Source organism: Eucalyptus grandis, chromosome 9, assembly GCF_016545825.1.
Source record: "Eucalyptus grandis isolate ANBG69807.140 chromosome 9, ASM1654582v1, whole genome shotgun sequence".
NCBI lineage: Eukaryota > Viridiplantae > Streptophyta > Magnoliopsida > Myrtales > Myrtaceae > Eucalyptus > Eucalyptus grandis.
Genome location: NC_052620.1, coordinates 42,530,370 through 42,556,722, shown reverse-complemented (window position 1 = coordinate 42,556,722; position 26,353 = coordinate 42,530,370). Strand labels below are relative to the sequence as shown.

The window sequence follows — 26,353 nt, the reverse complement described above, 5'->3', positions numbered from 1 at the left end:
GTTGGTACGTATAACCCACTCATTCAGTCTGTTCTCCTTGATCAGACGTGGGTGGCCTGCTTTGATTGGTCTAGAGAGGTTGACAACTCGACAGAACCGGACAACGCTCGACTGCATAAGAAGAAAAGAAGAGGCAAGAATCTTGGACCTCCTATGGGACTCTGAATACGCCAAAAATGAGGAGAATCGATGACTTCTGTATGCGGGGTGTGTTTCCACATATGAAGCCAAAACCAACCTCTGTTTAATATTGGCTACGTCTAACGTGCCAACACAACTAATAGGAAGGGCTATAAGGATTCAACAAATGGTCGGCCCTCCTGCAGGCGAAGGCTGCCCGCGTGCGCTCGCACGCCTCGCACATCCACGCGCGGTTGTGGCGGGAGGTGAGCTTGTCGTAGGCCAGGCAGAGGAAAGCCGCACCGCCCTCGCAGAACACGGTGGCTGCGGCAGACCTGCAGTTGTCGCACGGCCCAGCGCTGGCCCGCCGCCCTCCTCCGAAGCTCTTAGCCGCCGCATTTCCATCGAAACCCATCGTCCGCCGTCGCCAAATGACTCTGCTGGAATCGCTGAACAAGTGAACAGCTTCTTTGTTGCTCTTGCTAGTGTGGTGGGGTCTGAGAGAGCGTGCGGGGAAGAGAGAGAGAGAGTCTGAGCGTGCAGAGGAGAGAGAAGAAAGGAGAGTCTGAAATTGGGCCTCACTTGGGACACGTGTCGAACACTTCCTATTTATTGTGTTGGCACATTAGACGTAGCCAATGTTTTCTCCACGCGAAGACTTCAGCAGAGTTCAAAAAGCGTTAAGACCCAACGCCAGGGCATGCACGGCCCGAGGAATAAGAGAGAAAGAAGCTGAATTCAGGGCATGAATGCTCTCGCACGGTGAAGCAGCAGCAAGCAAACAAGTGGATAAGGAGAGGGATCGATAGCTGGTGCCAAATAATTCATGCAAAGTGTAGATTATCGTTCAAGCAATCGTTCCCACGCATCGCTTGACGGAGTCTTCCATTCTGAACGCATACCACATATCCGTACATATTCATTCTCTTGCAGAGACAGCAAAGGGAGAGTTGACAAAAATGGACGAGCGAGGCAATACTGGTGAAAGTTGGACAATCATCTCTAATGTTTACTGTTAGGATATTTGTGCATCATCACAGAGGTACGCATTGTGTCTCTTTGTGCTCATTTTTACTCAATTCTTTTCATGGTCTATGTCTGAAAACAGGAAAAAATTGAGTTCTTCGTCCTTTTTGTCGTTATGTTATTAAACGGATAAGGTCTTAATTTGGAGCGTTCTTCCTTCCATTACAATACAAAGTTGTCAGATTCAATGAACCTGATCGATTCTTAGTCATCTACTCTGTTTCTTATCAGGTTCTGCATCAGTTTTAGAATTAAAATAAAGAGTGTATTCAGAGGTCAGAGAGGAAGCAGCTCTCACCCATTCTGTGGCACAAGAAAGGGTTGGCTTCTGACTTTTTTCTTGTCTTCATCATTTAATTGCCTGTGGCTGTGGCTGTGGGTCACTTCCGGTTCTGAATTTTGATCAAAATTATTCTGCTGATAATCTTTCTTTTCCTTCTAATCATTTTCTTGTTTCAAATGGGTGATAATTCTCTTTTAATCGTCTGATGAAGCGATAGGGATGGATCTAAAACCAAATTGGAAAGATTGGAGAGAGAGAGAGAGAGAGAGAGAGAGAGAGAGAGAGAGAGAGTTCTAAAATATACTCATGGGAGGATGGTTCTGATTCTTTCAATGGGTATTTTATTAGAAAAGTGAGAAGACCGGTTAAAATTGATTTTTCAACTTTCTTTTTTAGTGCCTCTTTTGGTTGTTTTCAAATTTTAATGTTTTCTTTTGGTCGATCAAGAGTACTTCTTTCACAGTGGTCGGCGCTTGTTGGTGCTTCTAGTTTTCTGATGTTGTTAAGGTTATAAAAATTATTCTCTGTTACTTACCAAAAACAAACCAAAAATTCTTCTCTGTTCGTGGATTCAATTTGTGGTCCATGAAAGTCATGTTGCTGTCTCCCTTTCGTTGATTCCTCTGTAAAGGGGAAAAGGAGATGAAGAGAATTCTGTTCCCTCAAATTGTCTATTTAACAACACCAGACTTAAATAGGCCTTGCTCCCCTCATTTAGCTATCATATAGAACAACATGAGCAGCATCCATTCGATGCTTATACTTGTCCTTTCTTATTGTGGTATGTAGTACGAGGACTATTTGTATGCTAAAATGGTGTCAACTGAAGGATATTGTAATATCGGTGATAATGACAATGATTAATAATTCTGAGGAAAATTTAATCTTTCTTTTTAATGAACTCGGAAAAGCAATGCTTCCGGGACTCTTGTTGCAGATAAAGCCAACATAACAGCTGCAACTCCATTTGTGGGTTGCTTTTGATTGCACCTTTTCTTTTCATGAGTTATGACCATGGTAGTTACCTCAGTAGTATTCCTTTTTTATCACTGCAAAGTGGCTCTTGTCTTTGATCGAGTGAAGGTTAGTTTGCTGTTTCAAATCTAGATGCACATCTTTCCCTTCTCTACTAATTAATTCCCACGACTAATGAGTGATAAACAATGACAGAAAGAATGATCTGAAGGAAATGAATTGCTGAAAATGCCTGCAAACGCTGAAAATGCCTGAAAACCATCTTTGCTTGCTAAGCCCTATAGTTTGATTATCAATCTGCAAAGGGCAAGATCTGGATACTTTAAAAGAATAGGTGATTTCGGTTTGCACGGAGAAAACAAAGTGTTAGATGAAGTTCACTAGATGATTGCAGGAGGAATAAGTCAGAAGTCAGCAGAAAGGATAATGTCAGATTCCAAAATATTATGATTCCTGCCAATAAGCATGAAGTACAAACAGCTAAAGTTAACTCTCTCACAGAGCATCTAAACACCAAACTAATGTGATAACGAGTGGCAATCCAATTGCCTCGAGTCGACACTTACAAATTTAAGCCAAGTCTCACAAGATTTAAGAAACCTTTTCCATCATGAGACAGTTGCTTGATGAATTTAGATGGAATAGAGATGTGTATTCACTCTCACTTTGGAAGGCTGGGGCTTACTGTCATCTTAAACGTTTGACTTTGGATTCTCCTGTAACTAATTTAAAGTACAGTTTCCAAACCTTCTCTGCTGCAGGTGCTTATTCCTTTTGCAGTTGTTTTATCTCATGACTATCTTCATTTCTTTAGTGCTCATCTTAAGCTGATGGCTTGCTTTTTCCTCGATTCCATCAACATCTATGCCCGAATGTGATAGGTTCTACCTTAAAAAAGGAAACAGAGAATTTTATGACCCATCTGAAATAGGAAAATTGATTCTGAAGCTCTTAATAGTGCGGTGCTGATATAAGTCAACCATCGATATTCATCATTCTTAATACTTTTGTTTGCGTGTCTGTGATACAGCTTGTCTCTGATTCCTCATCACGATGAGTCATCGTATCAGCAGCGATGTTGGGGCACAGGAAACTGATGTAACAAACGAAACTTCGTTGCAACACCATTCAGAGGCACCATATATCCACAAAGTGGGCATCCCTCCAAAGCAGAACCTTATGCAGGAATTCACAGCCACACTGAAGGAGACTTTATTTGCAGATGACCCGCTTCGTTGGTTTAAAGATCAACCTCAGTCAAGGAAGTTCATTATCGGCATCCAGAGTGTTTTTCCCATTCTTGAATGGGGAAGGCACTACAACTTGGCTAAGTTTAGGGGCGATCTGATCGCTGGACTTACCATAGCAAGCCTTTGCATTCCGCAGGTAATAGTGAAAAGCAACTTTTAAGAGCTAGATAGATTTGCTCTTTGCACTCCATTTCCACTTCTTATGGATTCCTTGTCCTTGTAAACTAGGATATTGGGTATTCAAAGCTTGCAAATTTGCCTCCACAATATGGACTATGTAAGTTTTGTCTTCTTCTCTTTTCGTTAAGTGTGTTTGTCAGCTTAGTCATTTTGACTAGATAAGTGATATGCCCTCCGTTGTACTACAGATAGCAGCTTTGTTCCCCCTCTTATATATGCCTTCATGGGTAGCTCGAGAGACATCGCCATAGGGCCAGTAGCTGTTGTTTCTCTCTTGCTTGGGACTCTTCTTCATAATGAGATCGATCCGGCTAAAAATCCCAATGACTACAGACGCCTGGCATTCACAGCTACATTCTTTGCTGGCATCACTGAAGTCATGCTCGGGTTCTTCAGGTATATCAACCCAGTCGGGATTTTTTTTTTTTTTTGTAACCGAGGACTCCACCACGGGCTCCCCGTGCCCGGACAGCACCGAAGGGCCGGGACTATTTGATGTGCATTTCTTTCCTTTTTCTTTTTGCTTTTTTGGATGAGGCTGTTCATGGCTTGTCTGGTGAGTCAAGTGATTTTTTTCTCTTTCTTACTAATGGATAACGCTGTTTGCATTTCTAGATTGGGCTTCTTGATCGATTTCCTTTCTCATGCTGCGGTTGTTGGCTTTATGGGCGGTGCTGCCATCACCATTGCTCTTCAACAGCTCAAGGATCTGCTGGGCATAACAAAATTCACAAAGGAGACCGACATAGTGTCTGTGATGCGATCAGTTTGGGGTACAGTGGCTCATGGGGTACGTCAAAAAATTCAACTACTCACTTTATCTACTAAATAGAATAACTGGCTGCATAAGCATTAAACTTACTCTATCGACTACTGCTTTCTCAGTGGAATTGGCAGACGATAGTGATCGGAGTGACATTCTTGGCCTTCCTTCTGCTTGCCAAATACATAGTAAGAAGTCTGTCTTGTTCTTCGTTATTAAATCCTGACTGGATCTCTTCCTAGCCATTTATCTCAATTTCACTTTCTATTACATCAGGGCAAAAAGAACAGGAAACTATTTTGGGTGCCTGCAATTGCCCCTCTGATCTCCGTTATCCTGTCCACTTTTTTTGTGTATATTACTCACGCTGACAAGCATCATGTTGCAATAGTAAGAACATTTCTCTTTGGTTTTGCTCTATCTCATCTGCATTTCATTTTAACTCATTCCATTGACCGACGTAGTTATATTAACCCTGCCAAATACAATTTTGTCTGAAGGTGGGTAAAATAAAAAAGGGTGTGAATCCTTCTTCTGTGAAGGAAATCTTTTTCACCGGCACTTATCTTGCCAAAGGCTTCAAGATTGGCGTTGTTGCAGGAATGATTGCTTTGACGGTAAGAAACTTCTCCATACTTTCAGCTTAGTACTGGAGTTGTTATATGTGATTCTCTTTCCTAAGACAGTGATATTTCTAGGAAGCCATTGCGATTGGAAGGACATTTGCTACCACGAAGGACTATCAGATAGATGGTAATAAGGAAATGATAGCACTAGGCACGATGAATGTGGTGGGTTCGATGACATCCTGTTACATTGCTACGGGTATGAAAGGACAAGTACTAAATGCTACATTGTGTTCTAGAATTATTCAATAATATTCACTGGATTATCTGCACTTCGTGCAGGATCTTTCTCTCGTTCTGCTGTTAATTACACGGCTGGTTGCCAAACAGCAGTCTCTAACATTGTCATGTCCTGTGTGGTGTTGTTAACCCTGGAACTCATCACACCATTATTCAAGTATACTCCAAAGGCGATTCTTGCATCAATTATTATATCGGCGGTGGTTGGCCTAATTGACATTGAAGCGGCAATATTGATTTGGAAAATTGACAAGTTGGATTTTATTGCTTGCATGGGAGCCTTCTTTGGGGTGGTTTTCGTCTCTGTCGAGATAGGCCTCTTAATTGCGGTAAGAATATCAGGAATTTTTGCTAGTCTCTAGCTGATCTTTGGGATAAGTAAACTAAAAGTACCAAAAGTTATGTATGGTGCTCACTCAGTGCTAAAAGTTTTTGCTGGCTCACTTAAGTGTTAAATTGGAGAAAGAATGATCACCTAAGTACCAATGGCGAGAAATTCCGACCAAATTGATTACGTGGCATTTATAATTAAAATTATAATATGACTTGGCAAAATTTTTAATAACTAGTTCACCTGGCATGGTTTGCACTAAAGTATTCGCCTTTTTATAACGACTAGCACTAAAGTGATCATTTTAAACAAAATTTGGCACTTAAATAGTTACTATTTATAACTTTCAGACGATGTCATTTAGGGCTTATCTGCTGACTAGGCACATCGGCAAGCCACATAGGACTGATAAATTAATAAAATATAGCCATGTTAGATTTCCAACGACTCATATTGGAGTTGACACTTAAGTAATCGTTTTTTATTTTATTTTATTTATAAAAGTGGCACTTAAGTGATTAAAAAAAAAACTTTTGACATTAAAGTAAACACCGTACACAACTTTTAGCACTTCTAGTATACTTATCCCAATGATCTTCATTCTCCATGTGTATTACTCAAGGAGATTTTTACTTAGGCAGGTTTCAATTTCATTTGCCAAAATACTCTTACAAGTAACAAGACCTCGGACAGCCATTCTTGGTAAGCTACCGAGGACGACTGTTTACAGGAATATACTACAATACCCAGAAGCAACAAAGGTTCCAGGAGTTCTGATTGTCAGAGTTGATTCAGCCATCTATTTTTCGAATTCAAACTATATCCGTGAAAGGTACTAGATAGGAATGAGAGTGGAGGACAAAATTGGCCCCTGTTTGTCCTTTCTAATTTATTCTTGGCCAACTTTGCTAAGAATTCCATGATCCATCATATATAACATGCATAAATTAGTAAATTTTACCATGAATAAGGAAAATAGAATTCTGTGCCGTTGCCTTAGAGCAGCTATTTACATAGGCATCACTTGAATTTTTCAGGATATTGAGATGGCTTGGTGATGAAGAGGAATATCTGAAGGAGAATAATCAACCAAGAATCCAGTACTTGATCGTGGAAATGTCTCGTAAGCCGTTTCTTGCACGATCAACTTTTCTTTTCCTTTTTTCTCATGAACAATACCCTTGCATGTATTTTTGACGTTATTATATGTGCGTACAGCCATTACAGACATTGATACTAGTGGCATACGCGCCCTTGACGAGTTGCACAAAAGCCTCAAAAAGAGGGATATTCAGGTAAGCTATGCTAAAACGTGTTGCTTCATGCTGTTATAAATTTGTTGATGACGTCTCGCCAATCATATGTTGCGTAATTCTTTTTGTCCTTTGAAACTTTGTGACTTGTCGAAGTCACTTGTTTTGCCAAGTAATGCTCCTCCAATTGAGATGAAACCTAAATATTTTCATCTGGTGTCCATCTCATCTGCCCCGACCTTCAAAAACCTCGTCTCACAAAAAATAACTAGGTTCTTTGGGCAAATAATTGCCTCAGTACAGGTGTCTAGCTATTTGTCTATTTCCCTCAACAGGTTATTGTTATTCTCAGTGTCAAGCAGTTTATCTTCACTCATGCTCAAACATCATAATGTATTTGGCAGGATAGGCCCTATAAGTAGACGGGCTTTAGCTCATCTCTTGATCGCATTCCACTTGTACAAACTACCATCTTACATTGTACATGATTACTTTTTCCGCATTCTTCTGCAGCTTGTTCTTGCAAATCCAGGGCCGGTGGTGATGGAGAAGCTTCATTCTTCCAAGTTCACCGACATGATTGGGGAGGATAACATCTTCCTTACTGTATCAGACGCTGTTGTGACATGTTCTCCCAAGATTGAACAAGCCTAATTGTCCCATTTCACACTCCACAATTTCCATTGTTGTCTTACTTGACATTCAAAGAGATCGGGCACTAACTGAGACTTGTCTGGATCTTGAAATGATGTGTATTGATCATGATGCTAGCCGAAGGTTGCGATTGAAGTTTGCGTTTTTGAGTCAGTGGATTAATCAGAGTGAGTTGTGGACTTTTTGTGGTGGCAGGACATGAAATGGGTGTGAATGGTGAGTGATAACATAAGCTTTTCTCTCTTGCGGGACTATTGCATTGTCTGTACATTTTTGTCTCTTAAATTGTTTGGCGTGCTTGTGTTCTTCTTATTGACTCCTAAACGAAATGGGACAAATAAATGGAACGTGTGGTTTTTCAGTTGTTTTTTTTCCCTATCTCTTTGTATATACATTGTTCATTCAAGGATATCAAAATGTCTGCAATAATCAAATCCAACGATGGGAAGATTCATTCATACAAATATAGCATCTCCATAGATAGGGACGAAGATAGGGGTATACATTTAGACCCCTTAAAGAAACACAATTAGATGGCAATGTCTTACACATTCTCACTTCCATGGATCATGTAGATGGAGAGCTCCTTCTGTTAGAAAATTGGGAAAATTACCAGTGATCATCAACTTTCTCCTAGTTACCGGCACTATGGACCTTCTTACTTCGATAACATATACTTTGAGAAATCAGTTCATGCGATTAGTTCCATTGCTGACTTGGAGAAATAAGCCAAGCACTTTTCAGGATAATGGTGTGCCGCAGTAAATAAGGGAATATGTTTTCAACATATTGTAATCCCAAGATTCTGATTGATGACATTTAATGTAGCTCTTGTATAAGATAGTCCCTTACATTCCAAGTCTCGACAACAATTGCGACTAAGATAATGGAGGAAAATGACAGAAAGTATGTGGTATGCAGCTTTCAGTATGCTTCGAGAGGATGCGAACAAGATTTTGAATGGTCAAAGTTTGACGGCCAACCTCTTGGTTCCTTTGCTCTAGTTGCTAATTCAAACTTCATGGTGCAAGTTCTTTTCAATTATAAGATAATAATATGTATAAAGTGTAATGGAATACTATGTAATAATTGACTGAATGAAAAGTCAATAAGTCAAATTATTAATTAAACATCGGTAACTGACTCAAATGAGAGTTGGTAACCTAATTTTATGTGATAATTTAATGGGACATAAGTTGCAACTTACATTAAAGGTTAGTAATTTTTAAAATATTTTCCAAATAAATTATTTTTCTTAAAATAGATGGAATATATACTCAAACTATCAAGAAAAGTCGGCAATTTTGTAAAATTGTTGAAATTTACCAGCATGAAGAAAAATCCGTATGTTTTGATACGGAAGAATAGAATTCTACCATTTATGGAATGCTTTTCATGGTTATAAAGATGCATAAGTGAGCTCATACTACTCAGGGCACATTCAACTATCAACACAGAAAAACGAAAGATTACAAATGTTCATCATATGTACAGCTGGATTTCGGGAACCAATTAACCAACAAACAAAACTATCAACAAAAAAATTGCAATTTGATAAATAAATTAAGTTAATTTAACCCAAATTACAAAAGAATAAATGAATCTAAATCGATGAATCGTTAAATGATGCATCTTGTATACTTTCTTTTCCCTCTCTCTCTCTCATTAATCTTCATTTTGGTTGAACGGGTTTCTTCAATCTGTCCGGAGGTTCTGAACGCGTTTTCGCGCCCCCCACGACCCGTTGTTTTGAGCCATCCGATTGTTTGACCTCCTCTTCAGCTCCACTATCTGATCTTGCCACGTACTCCTCCCCATTTCCGTCAATTTATTATTACCGTCGACGATGCTGCATGGCGATCTCCAATGTACGGTCGAGCTCAGGCCCAGTTCGTAGTTATACTCTTGGCGCGACATGGGGTCGGACAGCATCTTGTAGGCCTCGTGAAGACTGCGGAGCATCCTCGTCAGCTTGTCTTTCATCGACGAGTAGCGGCTTACGTGCAGGTGATACCGGAGTGCCAGTTATCTGTACGCTTTCTTGATGTCGGCAGCGCTCATGTTGTTAGGGTTCACTGAAAGCAGCTCATAGTAGTTGGATCCATTTTCGTGTTGTTGGGGTGTTTTGACTGGAAGGCTTGGACCGATTTCTTGTTTCTTCATCCTTGGGCTATTATGGTGTTCCTATCAGTGCCAAATGCACATGTTTTTGAGATTTTATGTTGAATGGTACTAAACTATTGAGGCAGATTTGTATGTGATTTGCCTGCAATCCTCTCCAAGCTAACCAATCACTTTCCTAAAGCAAAACCACAGGAAACTATAGAATGGCTACACCTGAAAACGTCAATGAGCCCGCCAAATGGGTTTTAGTCTATCACAAGATTAATTGATCGGACAGACATTTTATCCCTTCTATTCGTGATTTGAATAGACCTCCATTACCAGAATTTTGGTTTTTCACGATAGTCAACAAAACAAGAGACCACCGGCTGTGGTGGCTCTGTTGGGTAGGCTCCTGGCTTTGAGGGAAAATGTCAAGTGTTCGAAGCCCCTGCAACGCAAGTTGCAGAGAGGCTGGCATACCATTAGGTGTATTACGCGTGGCGCCTTAGTGGTGGGTCCTGGGCTAGCGTCACTTGAGGGGTTTACGTGGCGACATTGTTAGCCAAAACGGTTCCTCCAAAGAAAAAAAAAAAAAAAAAAAAAAAAATATATATATATATATATATATATATATATATATATATATATATATATATATATATATATATATATATATAACAAGAGAGAACTAGAGCAATTATTCCAGGGCAGTTATGGAATAGGACATGCATGTAAACGAAATGAGATATTGTTATATATTTTAGTACTTTTGAAATATTTATTAGAAATTATGACCGTCATTAAAGTCATTATTTTTGTAACAGTTTTACAGTATAATGGCTTTCTAATAGCCAAATCTTAAATTCTTCATTATTTTATAACAATCATTCTTTTAATTACTAATTGATTCGTGACGATTTCCTAATGGCTCACTCTCTCTCTAAGTCATTATTTTTGTAACAGTTTTACAGTATAATGGCTTTCTAATAGCCGAATCTTAAATTCTTCATTATTTTATAACAATCATTCTTTTAATTACTAATTGATTCATAACGATTTCCTAATGGCTCACTCTCTCTCTTATTTAAATGTAAATTAAATTTCAAATCACAATCTTTGATGATACAATATGTTCTCATATCTTTAATTTTTTTTTTGTTGGGTTATATGTAAAAATTATTTTGTTTCCTTCTAATATTCAGCACCGAAATCTTACGCACTGAGTTTCGTACTACGAGGGTCAAAATTATTATTAAGAACAGTACTTACACGCCTCAGATATTATTTTTATTTTCTAATCTTTTGCAATATAGTTCCAATATATATTATTATTATATGTATTCTAATATTTTTCCAATATATATGGTGGCTGTCGATTTCCCCAGTTTAAATTGCACGCATGTCTTCTTCCTGACCTGACAATTGACGTTGCTTGTGAAAGCCATTTCTTTTTTCTCGGTGCAATAAATAGTTTTCTATCGTTATACCTCTTTGCCGACTGCTAAATCTGAGGTCAATCTACGTGGCCTCCTCTCGCAGTCCCAGCGTCATCGCCTTGTTCACGGGTTCAAAGTCTCGCAATGGACCCAAAAGTCTCTGTGTTCAAGCCGTGCCATGATGGGCCGCGTTTCGAGTGTTGTCTTCTTCCATTTGTTGTCTTTTGAATATGCAGCTGCTCATTCAAGACATCGCCATTTCTTATAAATTATAAATTCCAATCCAAGATATCCTGCGTATCATTCATAGGTGTAGTAAAATAAATGACTGCTTGCATTATGATCACCGCCTGAGTACATGGTGTCGGAAAAAAGGCTTCATCTGTCATGTTGTGCTTATCATTTCGAGTCATCCGCAATGTTTGTGTATATTATATTTCACATTTCAATGCTCCTTTTCACCATACATAAAGGGGTTTTCCGAAATGCCAAACTATTTGATAAGTTATTACTGAAAAGTGCTTTAGGGAAATGCAAGACTGTTTGGTAAATATATATTTGAAAAGCCATTTAGTGTGACCAAATTAAGTTTTTTAGTTTTAATATTTTTAAAATTACAAAAAAGAAACAATGACTATATAACCTTTTACATTTTTATGTTAAGAGTAACGTAAAAGATATATATTAGTAAATTTATTTAAAAATTATATTACAAAATTTAATTATAGATTAGATGCAAAGCTCCAAAATTAAGTTTTTTAGTTTTAGTATTTTTAAAATTGCAAAAATAAACAATAACTATATAACCTTTTACATTTTCATGTTGAGAGTAATGTAAAAGATATATATTAGTAAATTTATTTAAAAATTATATTAAAAGAATTTGATTATAGATTAGATACAAAGCTCAACTTTTGGCCTAGGGTTCTTTTAGGTTTGTTTTCAACTTTGAATTTTTTTTTAATTATTGTAGTATTAATCATCTTCGTTAATTAATGATCATTCTAGTGTATTGATAAAAAGTTGGGCTATTGATTGTCAAAAGATAAAAATGACAAAAAAAGAAGAAGGTGAATCGAACATTTGCAAAGGGTTTTTATTTTTTTAAAAAATAAAATAAAATCCAATGGAACTCCATCGCGATCAACAACGGTTGGGGTGTGGGGAAGATGATCGGTTTAAAAAAAAAAAAGAAGTCAACGAATGAACAATAGAGGTGAACTTGCATTTCTGAAATGCTAAAGACCTGTTTTGGCCTTTCAGCATTTCAAATGCTAGCATTTGACCAAGGACACCTCCAAATGCTGAATCAAACACCTAAATTTTTTCCCAAGGGGCTTTCAGCCCTAAAAGCTCATTGGGAATGCTGAACTAAACAGGGCCATAAACTAAACCAACAATTAGGATAAGCACAAAAATTAAAGCTTCTATAAATATGGATTCCCCGAGTACATCGAAACTCAATGCCCATGGATAAAGAAAAACCATTTCAACATAAAAAAAAAAAAAACAACAAAAATAAGAGCAAACATATAATAATGGATATGAATTTGCAACCAGGCGTCCTCGAAATGGGATGATGCCGGAAAGAATTTTCATTCAAACATTAATTGGTCGTGTATTAGCAGATGATATCTATATGGGCCCACGATGCATTGCCATTCGAAATCGTCCATTGGTTCTATACTTGATTCATAACTTGAAAGCTTCTCTAGCCCTTTCTTAATCAGGGCTAAAATTCCAGAAATTAGAACTGCCAAAATAGAAATAACACTTGATATTATTAGAAATGTCTAGAAAATATCATATTCGTAAAGTAGAAACATAGATGAGAGTGTGAAAAATAGACTTGATTAGTCCATTCAATTTAGTCGATTTAATTGGAAGTAATTGTAAAGTCATCCATAATATCAAATAAATCATTTTGATCGACCTATCTTGTTTCGTTGGTTAACTATGGTACATGTCTCATTTAAATATCCATCAATTGAAATCCTATTTCCATTAACCTTACTTTGATTTTTTTTCTCGATATAGATAGAGCAGATACAAATAAAAACAAAGTGAAATGGATTGGATGAGCTGGACAATCCAAATAAATTAAGATCTTCCCCACACAACTTGTCATATCGCAATCGAAGATTTACTTCACGTTTTCATGATATCAAGCCACTGAATATCTGGCATTAGAAAAAAGAGTGAAAATGATATCCTGTCAACTCTCTTGATCAGGAGAAATTATTCTGGTGAATCTGCTAGTACATGTAACCTCCTCGTTCAGTCCGTTCTCGTTGCTCAGACGTGGATTGTGTGCTTTGATCGGTCTAGAGAGGTTGACAGAGCCGGACGCTGCTCGCACTGCATTAAAAAAATTAAGGCAAGAAATCTTGGACCTCCTGTAGACTCTGAGTACACCAAAATGAGTCGATGACTGCTATATGCAGGGTCAGTTTCCATATATGAAGCGAAAGCCAACTTCTGTTTAGCTGGATAGTTTTTCATCTTTCCTTCATATACTTCAGCAGTTCAATAAGGCATTAGACCTAATTCCAGGGCATGCATGGCCCGAGGAATACGAAAGAAAGAAACTGAATGCAGGGCATGAATGCTCTCCCACGGTGAAGCAGCAGCGAGCAAACTGCTCGTTGATAAACATTATGGGAACTTGGACATGGATAAAAAGAGGGATCGATAGCTGGTGCCAAATAATGCAAGTTATAAATATCATTGTTCAAGCAATCATCACGCGCATCGCTTGACTTAAGTCTTTCATTTGGAACGTATCCCACTTGTCATTGCATATTCATTCTCTTGCACGGACAACAAAGGGAGCATTCCTTATTGCGTTCACAAAAATGGACGAGCGTGGCCATACTGATCAAAGTCGAACGATCATCTCTAATGTTTATCGTTAAGATATTCGTGCATCATCAGAGAGGTACACATCCTGTCATTTCGTGCTCACTGTTATTCTTTCCTTTCACGGGTCTATGTCTAAAACAGAAAGAATTGATTCTAATGTCATTATGGGGATGCCGTCCTTTTTATCATACGGTATTAAATGGGGAAAATCTTAATTTAGTGCCCTTCCTTACATAACAATTTGCAGTTGTCAGATTTCATGAACCTGGGTCAATTCTCAGTCATCTTCTCTGTTTCTTAATATGCATCAGTTTTATTATAAAAATAAAGAGTTCGTGTTTTCAGAACGCAGAAAGGAAGCGGGTCTCGCCTTATCTGTGGCGCAAGAGAGGCTCAGGTTCTGACTTTGTTCTTTTCTTTACCGTTTGATTGCTTGTGGTCGGTGCTTTAGTTTTCTGATGTTCTAAAGGTTGTAAAAATTCTTCTCTGTTCATGGATTCAACTGTGGTCCCTAAAGTCATGTTGCTGTCTCCCTTTTGATGATTCCTTTGTGAAGGGGAAAGGGAGATGAAGAGAATTCAGTTACCTCAAACTGTCTATTTAAGAACAACTGACATTGGCCTTGCTCCCCTCCCCTCCTTTAGCTATCATTTAGGACAGCGCGAGCAACATGCATACAATGGTTATACTCATCCTTTCTCATTATTGAATGTAGTTCCAAGTACTATTTGAATGCTAAATTGTGTCAACTGAAGTGTACTGTACCATCACTTAGCATGATGGTTAATTATTCACGGGAAAATTTAATCTTTTTTTCAATGAACTCGGAAATGCAATGCTTCTAGGACGCTTGTTGCAGATAAAGCCAGCATAACAGCTACAACTCCATTTGTGGGTTGCTTTTGATTGCACCTTTTCTTTTCATGAGCTATGACCAAGGTAGTTACCTCAGTAGTATTCCTTTTTATCACTGCAAAGTGGTTCTTGTCTTTGATCGAGTGAAGTTCAGTTTTGCCTTTTCAAATGTAGATGCACATCTTTCCCTTCTCTACTAATCAATGCCCGCAACTAAAAAGTGATGAGCAGTGATATATTAAAGGTTGATCCGAAGGAAATGAATTGTTGACATTTTCTGAAAACCATCTTTCTTGCTAAAGCCTGGCAGTTCATTGTCAATCTGCATAGGTTAGAATCTGGATAGTTTAAAAGAATAGGTGGTTTCAGTGTGCGCGGAGAAAACAAATCGTTAGCTAAAGTTCACTAGTTGATTGCAGCAGCTATAGTCAGAAGTCAGCAGAAAAGATAATGTCAGAGTCCAAAATATCATTCTCCTGGCAATGAGCATAAGTATAAACAGCTAGAGTGAACTCTCTCATGGAGCATATAAACACCAAACTAATTTGATAACTAGTGGCAATCCAATTGCGTTGAGTCAAAGTTTTTAATAAATTTAATCCCAGTCTCAAGAGATTTAAGAAACATAGCTTGATGAATTAAGATGGAATACAGATGTGTATATATTTTCACAGTGGAAGGCTGGGGCTTACTGTCATCTTAAACATTTGACTTCGGATTATCCTGTTACTAATATTGGTGTATTTGGTTAAGCATTTGCAAAGTCCTGTGGGCCTCAAATCTCAAAATTTCTAAGGTGCTTTGAGGAGATGCAATTTTGCATCTCTCCAAAGGCCTTTAGCCCTAGGGAGGCCCGGAGGAATTTTGGAATACTAGCTTTTCAGAAAGCAAATAGCTTTTTTTCTTTCAATTTTGCCCCCACTCAACTTTTATGATTCCGGAAATGTTCTTGAAAATCTTGACTTTATCTTGGCCATTGACCAACGGCTGGTCTGCCACTGGTGAGAGCCGACGTGCCCCTAGCAATCCCAACAGCGTGCAGCTGGCAAGCCGGCTAGCCACTGCCACCCTCGCTGGTAGCGGCTGGGTTTTACCAACAAATGGTTTGAGATTTTTCATATAAGAAAAAATAAAAATCATTTATAAAGTATAGTTTTTACTGAATGGCATTTATTGATCATCAATCCTTTAATATGCTGAATTTGATAAGATTCTACCTTAAAAAAGGAAACAGAGAATTTTATGACCCATCTGAAATAGGAAAATTCGATTCTTAAGCTCTTAACAGTGCAGTGCTGATATAAGCCAACCATTGATATTAATCATTATTAATACTTGTGTTTGCTTGTTTGCGATACAGCTTGTCACTGATCCGTTGTCACGATGAGTCTTCCTATCAGCGGTGACGTTGGGGCACAGGAAATCGACATAACAAACGAAACTTCGTCGCAACACCATTCAGAGGCACCGTATATTCACAAAGTGGGCATCCCTCCAAAGCAGAACCTTCTGCAGGAAATCACAGCCACAGTAAAGGAGACTCTCTTTGCAGATGACCTGTTTCGTCAGTTTAAAGATCAACCACGGTCAAGGAAGTTCATTATCGGCATCCAGAGTGTTTTTCCCATTCTTGAATGGGGAAGGCACTACAACCTGACTAAGTTTAGGGGCGATCTGATTGCCGGACTTACCGTAGCAAGCCTTTGCATTCCCCAGGCAAGAGTGACAAAGCAACTTTGAAGAGCTAGATAGATTTGCTCTTTGCACTCTAGTTCCACTTCTTATGGATTCTTTATCTTTGTAAGCTAGGGTATTGCGTATGCAAAAGTTGCAAATTTGGATCCACAATATGGACTATGTAAGTTTTGTCTTCTTCTCCTTTCGTTAACCTAGTGTACCTGTCAACTTAGTCATCTTCAGTAGATAAATGACATGCCCTCGTTTGCACTGCAGATAGCAGCTCTGTTCCCCCTCTTATATATGCCTTCATGGGAAGCTCAAGAGATATGGCCATAGGGCCAGTAGCTGTTGTTTCTCTCTTGCTTGGGGCTCTTCTTGGGGAAGAGATTGATCCGGATATTCATCCCCTTGACTACAGACGCCTGGCATTCACAGCTACATTCTTTGCTGGCATCACTGAAGTTGTGCTCGGGTTCTTCAGGTATATCACCCCAGTTGGATTGTTGATGTGCATTTCATACCTTTTTCCTTCAGTTTTGGATGAGGCTGTCTACGGCTTGTCTGGTGAGTCAAGTGAATTTTTTCTCTCTTACTAATGGATAACGCTATTTGCATTTCTAGATTGGGTTTCTTGATCGATTTCCTATCACATGCTGCGGTTGTTGGCTTTATGGCCGGTGCTGCCATCACCATTAGTCTTCAACAGTTCAAGGGTCTACTGGGCATAACAAAATTCACAAAGAAGACCGACATTGTGTCTGTGATGCGATCAGTTTGGAGTACGGTGAATCATGGGGTACGTCAAGAAATTCAACAACTGATTTTATCTACTGAGTAGAATAACTGGCTGCATAAGTTTTTTAACCTACTCTATCGTACTACTGCTTTCTCAGTGGAATTGGCAGACGATAGTGATTGCAGTGACATTCTTGGCCTTCCTTCTGCTTGCCAAATACATAGTAAGAAGTCTGTCTTGTTCTTCGTTGTCAAATCCTGACCGGATCTCTTCCTAGCCATTTCTCTTAATTTCACTTTCTATTATATCAGGGCAAGAAGAACAGGAAACTATTTTGGGTGCCTGCAATTGCCCCGTTGATCTCCATTATCCTGTCCACTTTTTTGGTGTATATTACTCGCGCAGACAAGCATGATGTTGCAATCGTAAGAACACTTCTCTGTGGTTTTGCTCTATTTCATCTGCATTTTATTTTAACTCATTCCATTGACCATAGCAGTAATGGTAATCCTGCCAAATACAATTTTGTCTGAAGGTGGGTAAAGTAAAAAAGGGAGTGAATCCATCTTCTGTGAACGAAATCTTTTTCACTGGCACTTATCTTGCCAAGGGCTTTGAGATTGGCGTAGTTGCAGGCCTGGTTGCTTTGGCGGTAAGGAACTTCACCATACTTTCAGCTGAGAATTGGAGTTGCCATATGTGATTCTCTTTCCTAACACTGATGTTTCTAGGAAGCCATTGCCATTGGACGGACGTTTGCCACCAAGAACAACTACCAATTAGATGGAAATAAGGAAATGATAGCACAAGGAACGATGAATGTGGTGGGTTCGATGACATCCTGTTTCATCACTACGGGTATGAAAGGACAAGTACTAAACGCTACATTGTGAACTAGAATTTTCTTCAATGATATTCACTGGATTATTTGCAATTCGTGCAGGATCTTTCTCTCGTTCTGCTGTTAATTGCATGACTGGTTGCCAAACAACAGTTTCTAACATGGTCATGTCCTGTGTGGTGTTGTTAACCCTGGAACTCATCACACCATTATTCAAGTATACTCCAAATGCAATTCTCGCATCAATTGTTATATCCGCGACGGTTGGCCTAATTGACATTGAGGCGATACTACTGTTCTGGAAAATTGACAAGTTCGATTTTGCTACTTGCACGGGAGCCTGCTTAGGGGTGGTTTTCGTCTCTGTTGAGATAGGCCTCTTAATTGCGGTAAGAATATCAGGAACTTATGCTACTCTTTAGATGATTTTCATTCTCCGTGTGTATTACTAAAGTAAAGTATTACTTTGGCAGGTTTCAATTTCATTTGCCAAAATACTCTTACAAGTAACAAGACCTCGGACATCCATTCTTGGTAAGCTACCAAGGACGACAAATTACGGGGATATATTGCAATACCCAGAAGCAAAAAAGGTTCCAGGAGTTCTGATTGTCAGAGTTGATTCAGCCATCTATTTTTCGAATTCAAACTATATTCGTGAAAGGTACTACAGACGAGTGAGAGCAAAGGCCAAATTTGGCCCCTGTTTGTACTTAGTAATTTATTCTTGGCCAACTTTGCTAAGAACTCCATGATATAACAACATGAATTAATAAGCCTGACCATGAATAGGGACGAGAATTCTATGCCAATGCCTTAGAGCAGCTATTTACATTGGCATGACTTGAATTTTTCAGAATATGGAGATGGCTTGGCGATGAAGAGGAATATCTAAAGGAGAATCACCAACCAAGAATCCAGTACTTGATTCTGGAAATGTCTCGTAAGCCGTTTCTTGCATGACCAGCTTTGCTCTTCATGATCAATGCCCTTGCAAGTTTTTTGACTTTAGTATATGTGCCTACAGCCGTTACAAACATTGATACTAGTGGCATACAGGCTTTAGAAGAGTTGCACAAAAGCCTCCAAAAGGGGAATATTCAAGTAAGTCATCCTAAAACGTGCTACTTTAGCTCAGCTCTTGATCGCATTCCACTTGTACAAACTGCCATCTTACATGGTATATGATTACTTTTTTCGTATTCTTCTGCAGCTTGTTCTTGCAAATCCAGGGCCTGTGGTGATTCACAAGCTCCATGCGTCCAAGTTCACCGACTTGATTGGAGAGGATAAGATCTTCGTTACCGTATCGGACGCTATCGTGACTTACAAGATCGGAGAAGCCTAATTGTCTCATTTTGCGCTCCATAATTTCCATAATTGTCTTTATTGAGACTTCTACTGGTCTTGAAATGGTGTATATACCCATAATGCCGGTTGAAGGTCAAGATTGAAGTTTGTGTTTATGAGTTTGGAAAGAAATAAGAGCCAGTTGTGAACTTTTTGTGGTGGCAGGACTTGAAATGGGAGTGAATGGTGAGTGCTAACAGGTGCATTTTGTTCAGAATTTGAAAAGTTCTTTGGTCCCTAGTGCGTTTGGATGGGCATTTAGAAAGCCCATTCAGCCCCCAAAGCCCCTTCAGCCAAAATATGGGTGTTTGGCAATCAATTTCAAGGAGCTTTCAAATGAAAGCCAGCCTTTGGGAATGCTGAAAACATTTTTTTCTTCCTAAACTACCCTAATTAATTTTTCATATTTCCGTTATTGCCCTTGTATTTATTTATTTATTTATTAAATGAAAAAGGAAAAGCCCTTCGCCGGACCTGCGAAGGGCGACGGCCGTCGGCGAGCCAAATCTGGCGCCGGCGGCCGTCGGCTAAGGTCGCCCAAGGTCGGGCGACCTTTGGTGAGGGTCGCGCGACCCGGCCGAGGGCCGTCGGAGGTCGCTCGACCTCGGGCGACCAGGGTCGCTCGACCCGGGGCCGCGCGACCCGGGCGACCGCAGTGAGGGTCGCACACGGGTCGAGCGACCCTAGTCGCCCAAGGTCGGGCGACCTCCGGCGGCCCTCGGCTGGGTCGCGTGACCCTCACCGGAGGTCTCTCGACCTCGGGCGACCTCAGCCGACGGCCACCGGCGTCAGATCTGGCTCGCCGGCGGCCGCAGCCCTTCGCCGGTCCGGCGAAGGGTTTAGCTGAATTTTCAAAAAAAAAAAAAAAAACATATATTATACCCAAAGCCCCTTGGAAAGTTCTTTTTACCAAACACACATTTAATTCAAAACCCATTTGCAAATAAATTTTACCAAACATAATTACATTTTTCTCAAGTAGCTTTGGGCTTTTAGCATTTGCATTGGACTCAAAGCCCATTACAAATGCTGAACCAAACGCAGCCAAGCTCACTGGGCAAATGTAATGTTATCAAAAACCCTAAATTTACATTTGGGTGCCACCTGTGTACGATTGAGCAGCTAGTGTGCGGCTGGTGTCACACCCTTAAGTCTTAACAGAAAAGGAGATGACACGGCCGTCTTTTCACTCGAAGGACCCGTCCTCTGACCAACAAAATTTAACTCCCAAAAGACATCATCTTACAAGTAACATGACCTCAAACATCCATTCTTGATAAGCTATGGAGGACGACAATTTACAGGAATATTTTGCAAAACCCAGAAGCAACAAACATTATAGGAGTTCTGATTGTTAAGGTTGATTCAACCATCTATTTTCGAATTCAAACTATATCCATAAAAGGCGCCAGATAGGAGTGAGAGCGAAGGGCAAACTTGGCCCTGTTTGTCCGTACTAATTTATTCTTGGCCAAGTTTGCTAAGAAGTTCATGATATAACATGCATAAATTAATATGTCTAACCATGAATATGAACAAGAGAATTCTATACCGGTGCCTTAGAGCAGCTATTTACATTGGCATGACTTGAATTTTTCAGGATATTGAGATGGCTTTGTGATGAAGAGAAATATTGAAGGAGAATCATCAAAAGAATCCATTACTTGATAGTGTAAATGTCTCGTAAGCTGCTTCTTGCATGACCAGCTTTGCTCTTCATGATCAATCCCCTTGCAAGTTTTTTGACTTCATTATATGTGCCTATAGCCGTTACAAACATTGATTCTAGTGTCACGGGCCGACAGATTCCTTGGCCACGGAACGACCTATGCGGCATCTAGTGAGCAGAATTCGCCAGGTCAGTCTTCCTTCTATAGCGGTTCCATCGAACAATACGGTGAATGCTTCCATGTACGAGATCGTATCACGCCCAACTTCGTTTGGGCATTTAGTTCATCGAGTAAGGTAGCTGATTTCTTTAGGCTTAACAAATGGTTTCGGTCTGCCATGACCTCGTTAGAAGAGCGGCATCAGTTCCCGACCAGTTTGTGCACGGGAGGCCAATCCTGCCTTCAGAGCTCCTAAGTGATATAATTGTTTCATCCTATAACTCCTAGCACCAACCATCTTGAAGCCATTCCCACGAACCAGTTGTATTTATCCCCTCTGCATTCTCACTCTTCACTCGATAACCCCAAGCATCGATCATAAGTGTCACGAGTACGGGAGGATTCACGGACTGTGACACTAGTGGCATACATGCTTTAGAAGAGTTGTCCAAAAGCCTCCATAAGAGGGATATTCGAGTAAGCCATGCTAAAACGAACTATTTTAGCTCATCTCTTGATCGCATTCCACTTGTACAAACTGCCATTATACATTGTACATGATTTTTTTTTTCATATTCTTTTGCAACTTGTTCTTTCAAATCCAAGGGCCAATGGTGATCGAAAAGCTTCATGCATCCAAGTTCACCGACTTGATTGGGGAGGATAAGGTCTTCATTCATGACCTATGCTCTCAAGATCGAACAAGCCTAATTGTCCCATTTCGCACTCCATAATTTCCATAGTTGTCTTTATTGAGACTTCTCTTGATCTTGAAATGGTGTATATACCCATAATGCTGGTTGAAGGTCAAGATTGAATTTCGTGTTTATGAGTCTGGAAAGGAATTAGAGCCAGTCGTGAACTTTTTGTGGTGGCAGGACATGAAATGGGTGTGAATGGTGAGTGATAAATGGTGCGCATTTTGTTCAAAATTTGCGAAGTCCTTTAGGCCCAAAGCTCATTGGACAAATGTAATGTTCTCGAAAAACCCTAAATCTACCTCAGCCACCGACCAATAGCTGATGTGCCACTAGCATGCAACCGATGTGCCACCTACGTGCGGCTAAGCAACTAGTGTGTGGCCGGTATTGTGAAAGTTGAGCGATCGAACAATAATATAGACAAGAGAAGAAAATAAATCGGACACCAAATTTACGTGATTCGGTTGTAGAGACCTACGTCCACGGGGAGAGCAGTAGTGAATTTCACTATAAATCAATCGATACAAGGAGATTACACACTCGAGTCACTCAAACACTTTCTCGGTGTTTCCCAAGCCCTAATTACACCCAATAACGCACGCAGTGTTTAGCCCCGAAATTCCTCAAGAAATAATTTCTCAATCTCACGAAGGAATTACACGCAAATCTTACAACAAGATTTAATTGACTACAAACACTAATCTTTCTTGGATGTAATTCACGGACAAGAATGACAAAGAAAATCCCTCCCAAGCACTCGACAACGAGACGGCGCTTCAAGACCAAATGTTCACGATCAACCCTCTTCCATCCATGGCTTTAAGTCTATTTATAAATAAGTGAAATCCTTATTCCTTTGCCAACTTCTCACAGGATTTTATTTCCTATCCAAAACATATCTTTGTATATTTTAAACAAAATCCAAGTCCTAGCAAAGTTGGACTTTCCTATTTTAGCGGCCAAACTCTCCAACGTAGATTCGAATTTTGGAAAGTTGATCTTCGGATCTTCTTTGCTTAATTTCGAACATCCACAACATATCCAATTCAGAATATTTGAAATTTCACATTGGACTCAAACTCGAGACATATTTTAATAATCTCCACCTTGGCTCGACATTTGAGCCAACTTGCAATCACTTTGCAAAAAATTCCAACTTTGCTGCTACTCTTCCATAGCCCCGATGGCTCAACTGCCACAAATATTGTCTAAGCCCAAGCCTCGCTTGAACTTCACCATAATCGATGACCTCATCAGAATACTCCACATGCACCTTTAACTGCTCCGCAAGGATTTTCCAACGCAACCTCCTCAATTGCAGATAAAGTAAAACCATTTTTGCATCCATATCTATCAGGAGATCGAATACGTAACTTGTTAATTTCAGCAGTTACAACAATCATTAGCTCTATAGGCTCCACCTCGCTACAAGCTCTATCTGTGTCGATTACTTTGCTAGTACTCATACTCGCTACCTCAGGAGTTTTTGGTCGCAACTTCACCTCAAGTTGAACACTATCCAGATTCGTATTAACACTGCCATAAACACTCCTAGTCATAAGTACCAGAGACTTATAAAGGGTAACTTCTTTGCTGTTAACATGTGAATTTATATCTGGGCACCATAGCCGATCGCCCCGCTCACCTTGTGCATAGCCATGGAACATGCACCTTGCCCTCCAATCGAGCTTACCATCACTCACTCAAAAATAACGCGGGCAACCAAACATTCTAATAATAGAATAACCAGCAATGTTACCTGATTACATTTCTTTAGGAGTCCGCCATTCAATAGCAGTTGACGGGGATCTATTCACCAAGCAGCTTACTGTACTAAACACATCAGCTAAGATTCTCCTAGCAATACCAGCACTAGAGATTATTTTTTGGGCTGTCTCTAGTAATATTTGGCTCATCAATTCTGCAAATTGTTGTGATTTACCGGCACTAGTGCGGTGTTTCACTATGCCCATTTTCATGCAGAATTTATTTGCTAGCTCCGAGCAGAACTCTATACTATTGTCAATTTGCACATGCTTGATCGACTTACTAGTCTTCGTCTCGATCAAAGCTTTCAACCGCGTGATCCTGACACTAGTATCAAACTTGTGCATTGGCACAAACACCCAGGTCTTCTTCGAGCAGTCCATAGACCCTCGAACAGATGCATCCGATGTTTCCAAGCTGAAACCTGTCACTGTCTCACCTTGAAATTTATACAGGCCTCCATGCTTGATTCCTTTCTATTTGGTGTGACATGAAAAGAACAACCAAAATCCATAATCCATACATCAAATGATGAATAATCAGTAATAGACAAGACATAATCGGCACTATCAGAATCATTCTTAGTTACAGCTGCAACATTATGTGTAGACTTAACTCTAATTCCCTTACCCTTTTCATTTTTTAGCTTAAAATAGTCTCTTCTAAGATGCCCTCTCTTGCCATAGCTCCAACAGACAACATCAACAATCCTAAACTAACTACGTCTGTTCATGTTCTTGCTAACACGTGTGCTAGTTCTACCTCTACTTTCACTTACTAAAGTAGCAAATACTGGTTCGCCAGATTCTCTTCTACGAATGTCCTCGCTTAGAATCAAATCTCGAACCCCATCAAACGTCAAACTTGTTGACCCAAAGGAATTATTAACAGCAGTAACAGTAGTATTCCAACTATCAGGCAATGAGAATAACAGAATCAAAGCATGTATCTCATCTTCAAAGTCAATCTCAACTGAACTCAATTGACTAACAATCACATTGAATTCATTGATATGATCTGCAATTGATACACCTTCGCTCGTATTCAAATTAAACAGACGTCGCATCAAATAGACCTTGTTGATCACGGAGGGCTTCTGGTACATACCCGATAGGCTTGCATCAAATTAGCAGTGGCCTTCTCCTTCAGGATGTTAAACGCGACGTTACGAGTCAACGTCAGCTGAATAACATCCATCGCTCGTCTATCTAGCAAATCTCAATCAGCTTGCTTCATCGACTCTGGTTTCTCCCCATATAAAGGCAAGTGCAATTTCATCTGGTAAAGATAATCTTCAATTTGCATCTTCCGGAAACTAAAATCCTTCCCATCAAACCTGTCAATTCTCACATTTACTTCCTCTGTCAATTCTCACATTTACTTCCTCTGTCGCCATCGATTCGCTTCAACTTAGCCACGCTTGGCTTTGATACCACTTATTACGAAAGTCGAGCGATCGAATAATAATATAGACAAGAGAAGAAAATAAATCGGACACCAGATTTAAGTGGTTCGATCGTAAAGACCAGTATTAACAAATTTCACTATAGATCAAGCAATACAAGAAGATTACACTCAAGTTACTCAAACACTCTCCTGGTGTTTCCCAAGCCACAATTACACCCAAAAACGCACGCAGTGTTTAGCTCCGAAATTCCTCAAGAAATAATCTCTCAATCTTACGAAGGAATTACACGCAAATCTTACCGCAAGATTTAATTTGCTACAAAGCACTCGACAATGAGACAGCGCTTTAAGACCAATTCTTCACGATCAACCATTTTCCATCCATGGCCTTAAGTGTATATATATATATATATATATATATATATATATATATATATATATAAGTGAAACCCTTATTCCTTTGCCAACTTCTCGTAGGATTTTGTTTCCTATCCAAAACATATCTTTGTATATTTTAAACAAAATCCAAGTCCTAATCAAAGTTTGACTTTTCTATTTTAGCGGCCAAACTCTCCAACGTAGATTCGAATTTTGGGAAGTTGATCTTCGGATCTTCTTTGCTTAATTTCGAACGTCCACAACATATCCAATTCAGAATATTCAAAATTTCACATTGGACTCAAACTCAAGACATATTTAAACAGTTGGTATTTCACAACCCAAATCTTGGTAGAAAATGGGGAAGACATGGTCGTCCTTTTACTTGAAAGATGCGTCCTCTAACCACCTAAATTCAACTCCCAAAGGTCTCCATCAATATTGCTCTCGCTCTATGGACCGCTAATCAAGGAACATGAAAAGATTGGAAAGGAAATGGGTAAACAACTACAACTCAATGAGTAGTGCATATTTTTCCTAAGCAGATCGAGTAGCCATTATGCATATAAATATATAAAACAACACCATAAACTCATAATCCAATATTTTGATATACATATCAAATCACATATGAGTTGTTGCATTTCAACAAGCTTTATATAAATTGGAAATACTCATTTACATCCATCATCATAATACAAATA

The 26,353-nt window shown here is 39.4% G+C and overlaps 2 protein-coding genes across 6 annotated transcripts; both read left to right on the top strand.

Moving 5' to 3' along the window:
- Window positions 1–1,333: 1,333 nt before the first annotated feature.
- Window positions 1,334–8,007, top strand: LOC104419923 (sulfate transporter 1.3). 5 transcript variants are annotated; one of them, XM_010031759.3, is made up of 14 exons: window positions 1,334–1,466; window positions 3,435–3,790; window positions 3,883–3,931; window positions 4,023–4,230; window positions 4,450–4,624; window positions 4,720–4,785; window positions 4,874–4,987; window positions 5,098–5,214; window positions 5,296–5,422; window positions 5,506–5,792; window positions 6,436–6,626; window positions 6,832–6,917; window positions 7,013–7,089; window positions 7,561–8,007. In XM_010031759.3, exons 2-14 carry the CDS (start codon window positions 3,458–3,460, stop codon window positions 7,699–7,701), a joined length of 1,971 nt encoding a protein of 656 aa, XP_010030061.2. In that variant the 5' UTR covers window positions 1,334–1,466; window positions 3,435–3,457; the 3' UTR covers window positions 7,702–8,007. The 5 variants fall into 5 exon arrangements, 3 of the variants coding, with proteins under 3 accessions (XP_010030061.2, XP_039157998.1, XP_039157999.1); XM_039302064.1 differs by lacking the exon at window positions 4,874–4,987; XR_005546596.1 differs by lacking the exons at window positions 6,436–6,626; window positions 7,561–8,007.
- An 8,336-nt stretch (window positions 8,008–16,343) lies between these two features.
- Window positions 16,344–19,718, top strand: LOC104419924 (sulfate transporter 1.3). The gene is made up of 13 exons (XM_010031760.3): window positions 16,344–16,676; window positions 16,770–16,818; window positions 16,914–17,121; window positions 17,262–17,436; window positions 17,534–17,599; window positions 17,688–17,801; window positions 17,912–18,028; window positions 18,108–18,234; window positions 18,320–18,606; window positions 18,691–18,881; window positions 19,075–19,160; window positions 19,245–19,321; window positions 19,431–19,718. The coding sequence occupies exons 1-13, from the start codon at window positions 16,344–16,346 to the stop codon at window positions 19,563–19,565; spliced, it is 1,965 nt and encodes a 654-aa protein (XP_010030062.1). The 3' UTR covers window positions 19,566–19,718.
- The last annotated feature ends 6,635 nt before the right edge of the window (window positions 19,719–26,353 follow it).

Excerpts from the sequence above, each read along its gene's own strand:
- LOC104419924 (XM_010031760.3), top strand. The coding sequence starts at position 16,344 with ATGAGTCTTCCTATCAGCGGTGACGTTGGGGCACAGGAAATCGACATA. Across the intron at positions 17,600-17,687 it reads TTCTGCTTGCCAAATACATA|GGCAAGAAGAACAGGAAACT; the intron begins GTAAGAAGTCTG and ends CTATTATATCAG. Across the intron at positions 19,322-19,430 it reads TCCAAAAGGGGAATATTCAA|CTTGTTCTTGCAAATCCAGG; the intron begins GTAAGTCATCCT and ends ATTCTTCTGCAG.
- LOC104419923 (XM_010031759.3), top strand. The coding sequence starts at position 3,458 with ATGAGTCATCGTATCAGCAGCGATGTTGGGGCACAGGAAACTGATGTA. Across the intron at positions 6,627-6,831 it reads TCAAACTATATCCGTGAAAG|GATATTGAGATGGCTTGGTG; the intron begins GTACTAGATAGG and ends TGAATTTTTCAG. Across the intron at positions 6,918-7,012 it reads CTTGATCGTGGAAATGTCTC|CCATTACAGACATTGATACT; the intron begins GTAAGCCGTTTC and ends ATGTGCGTACAG.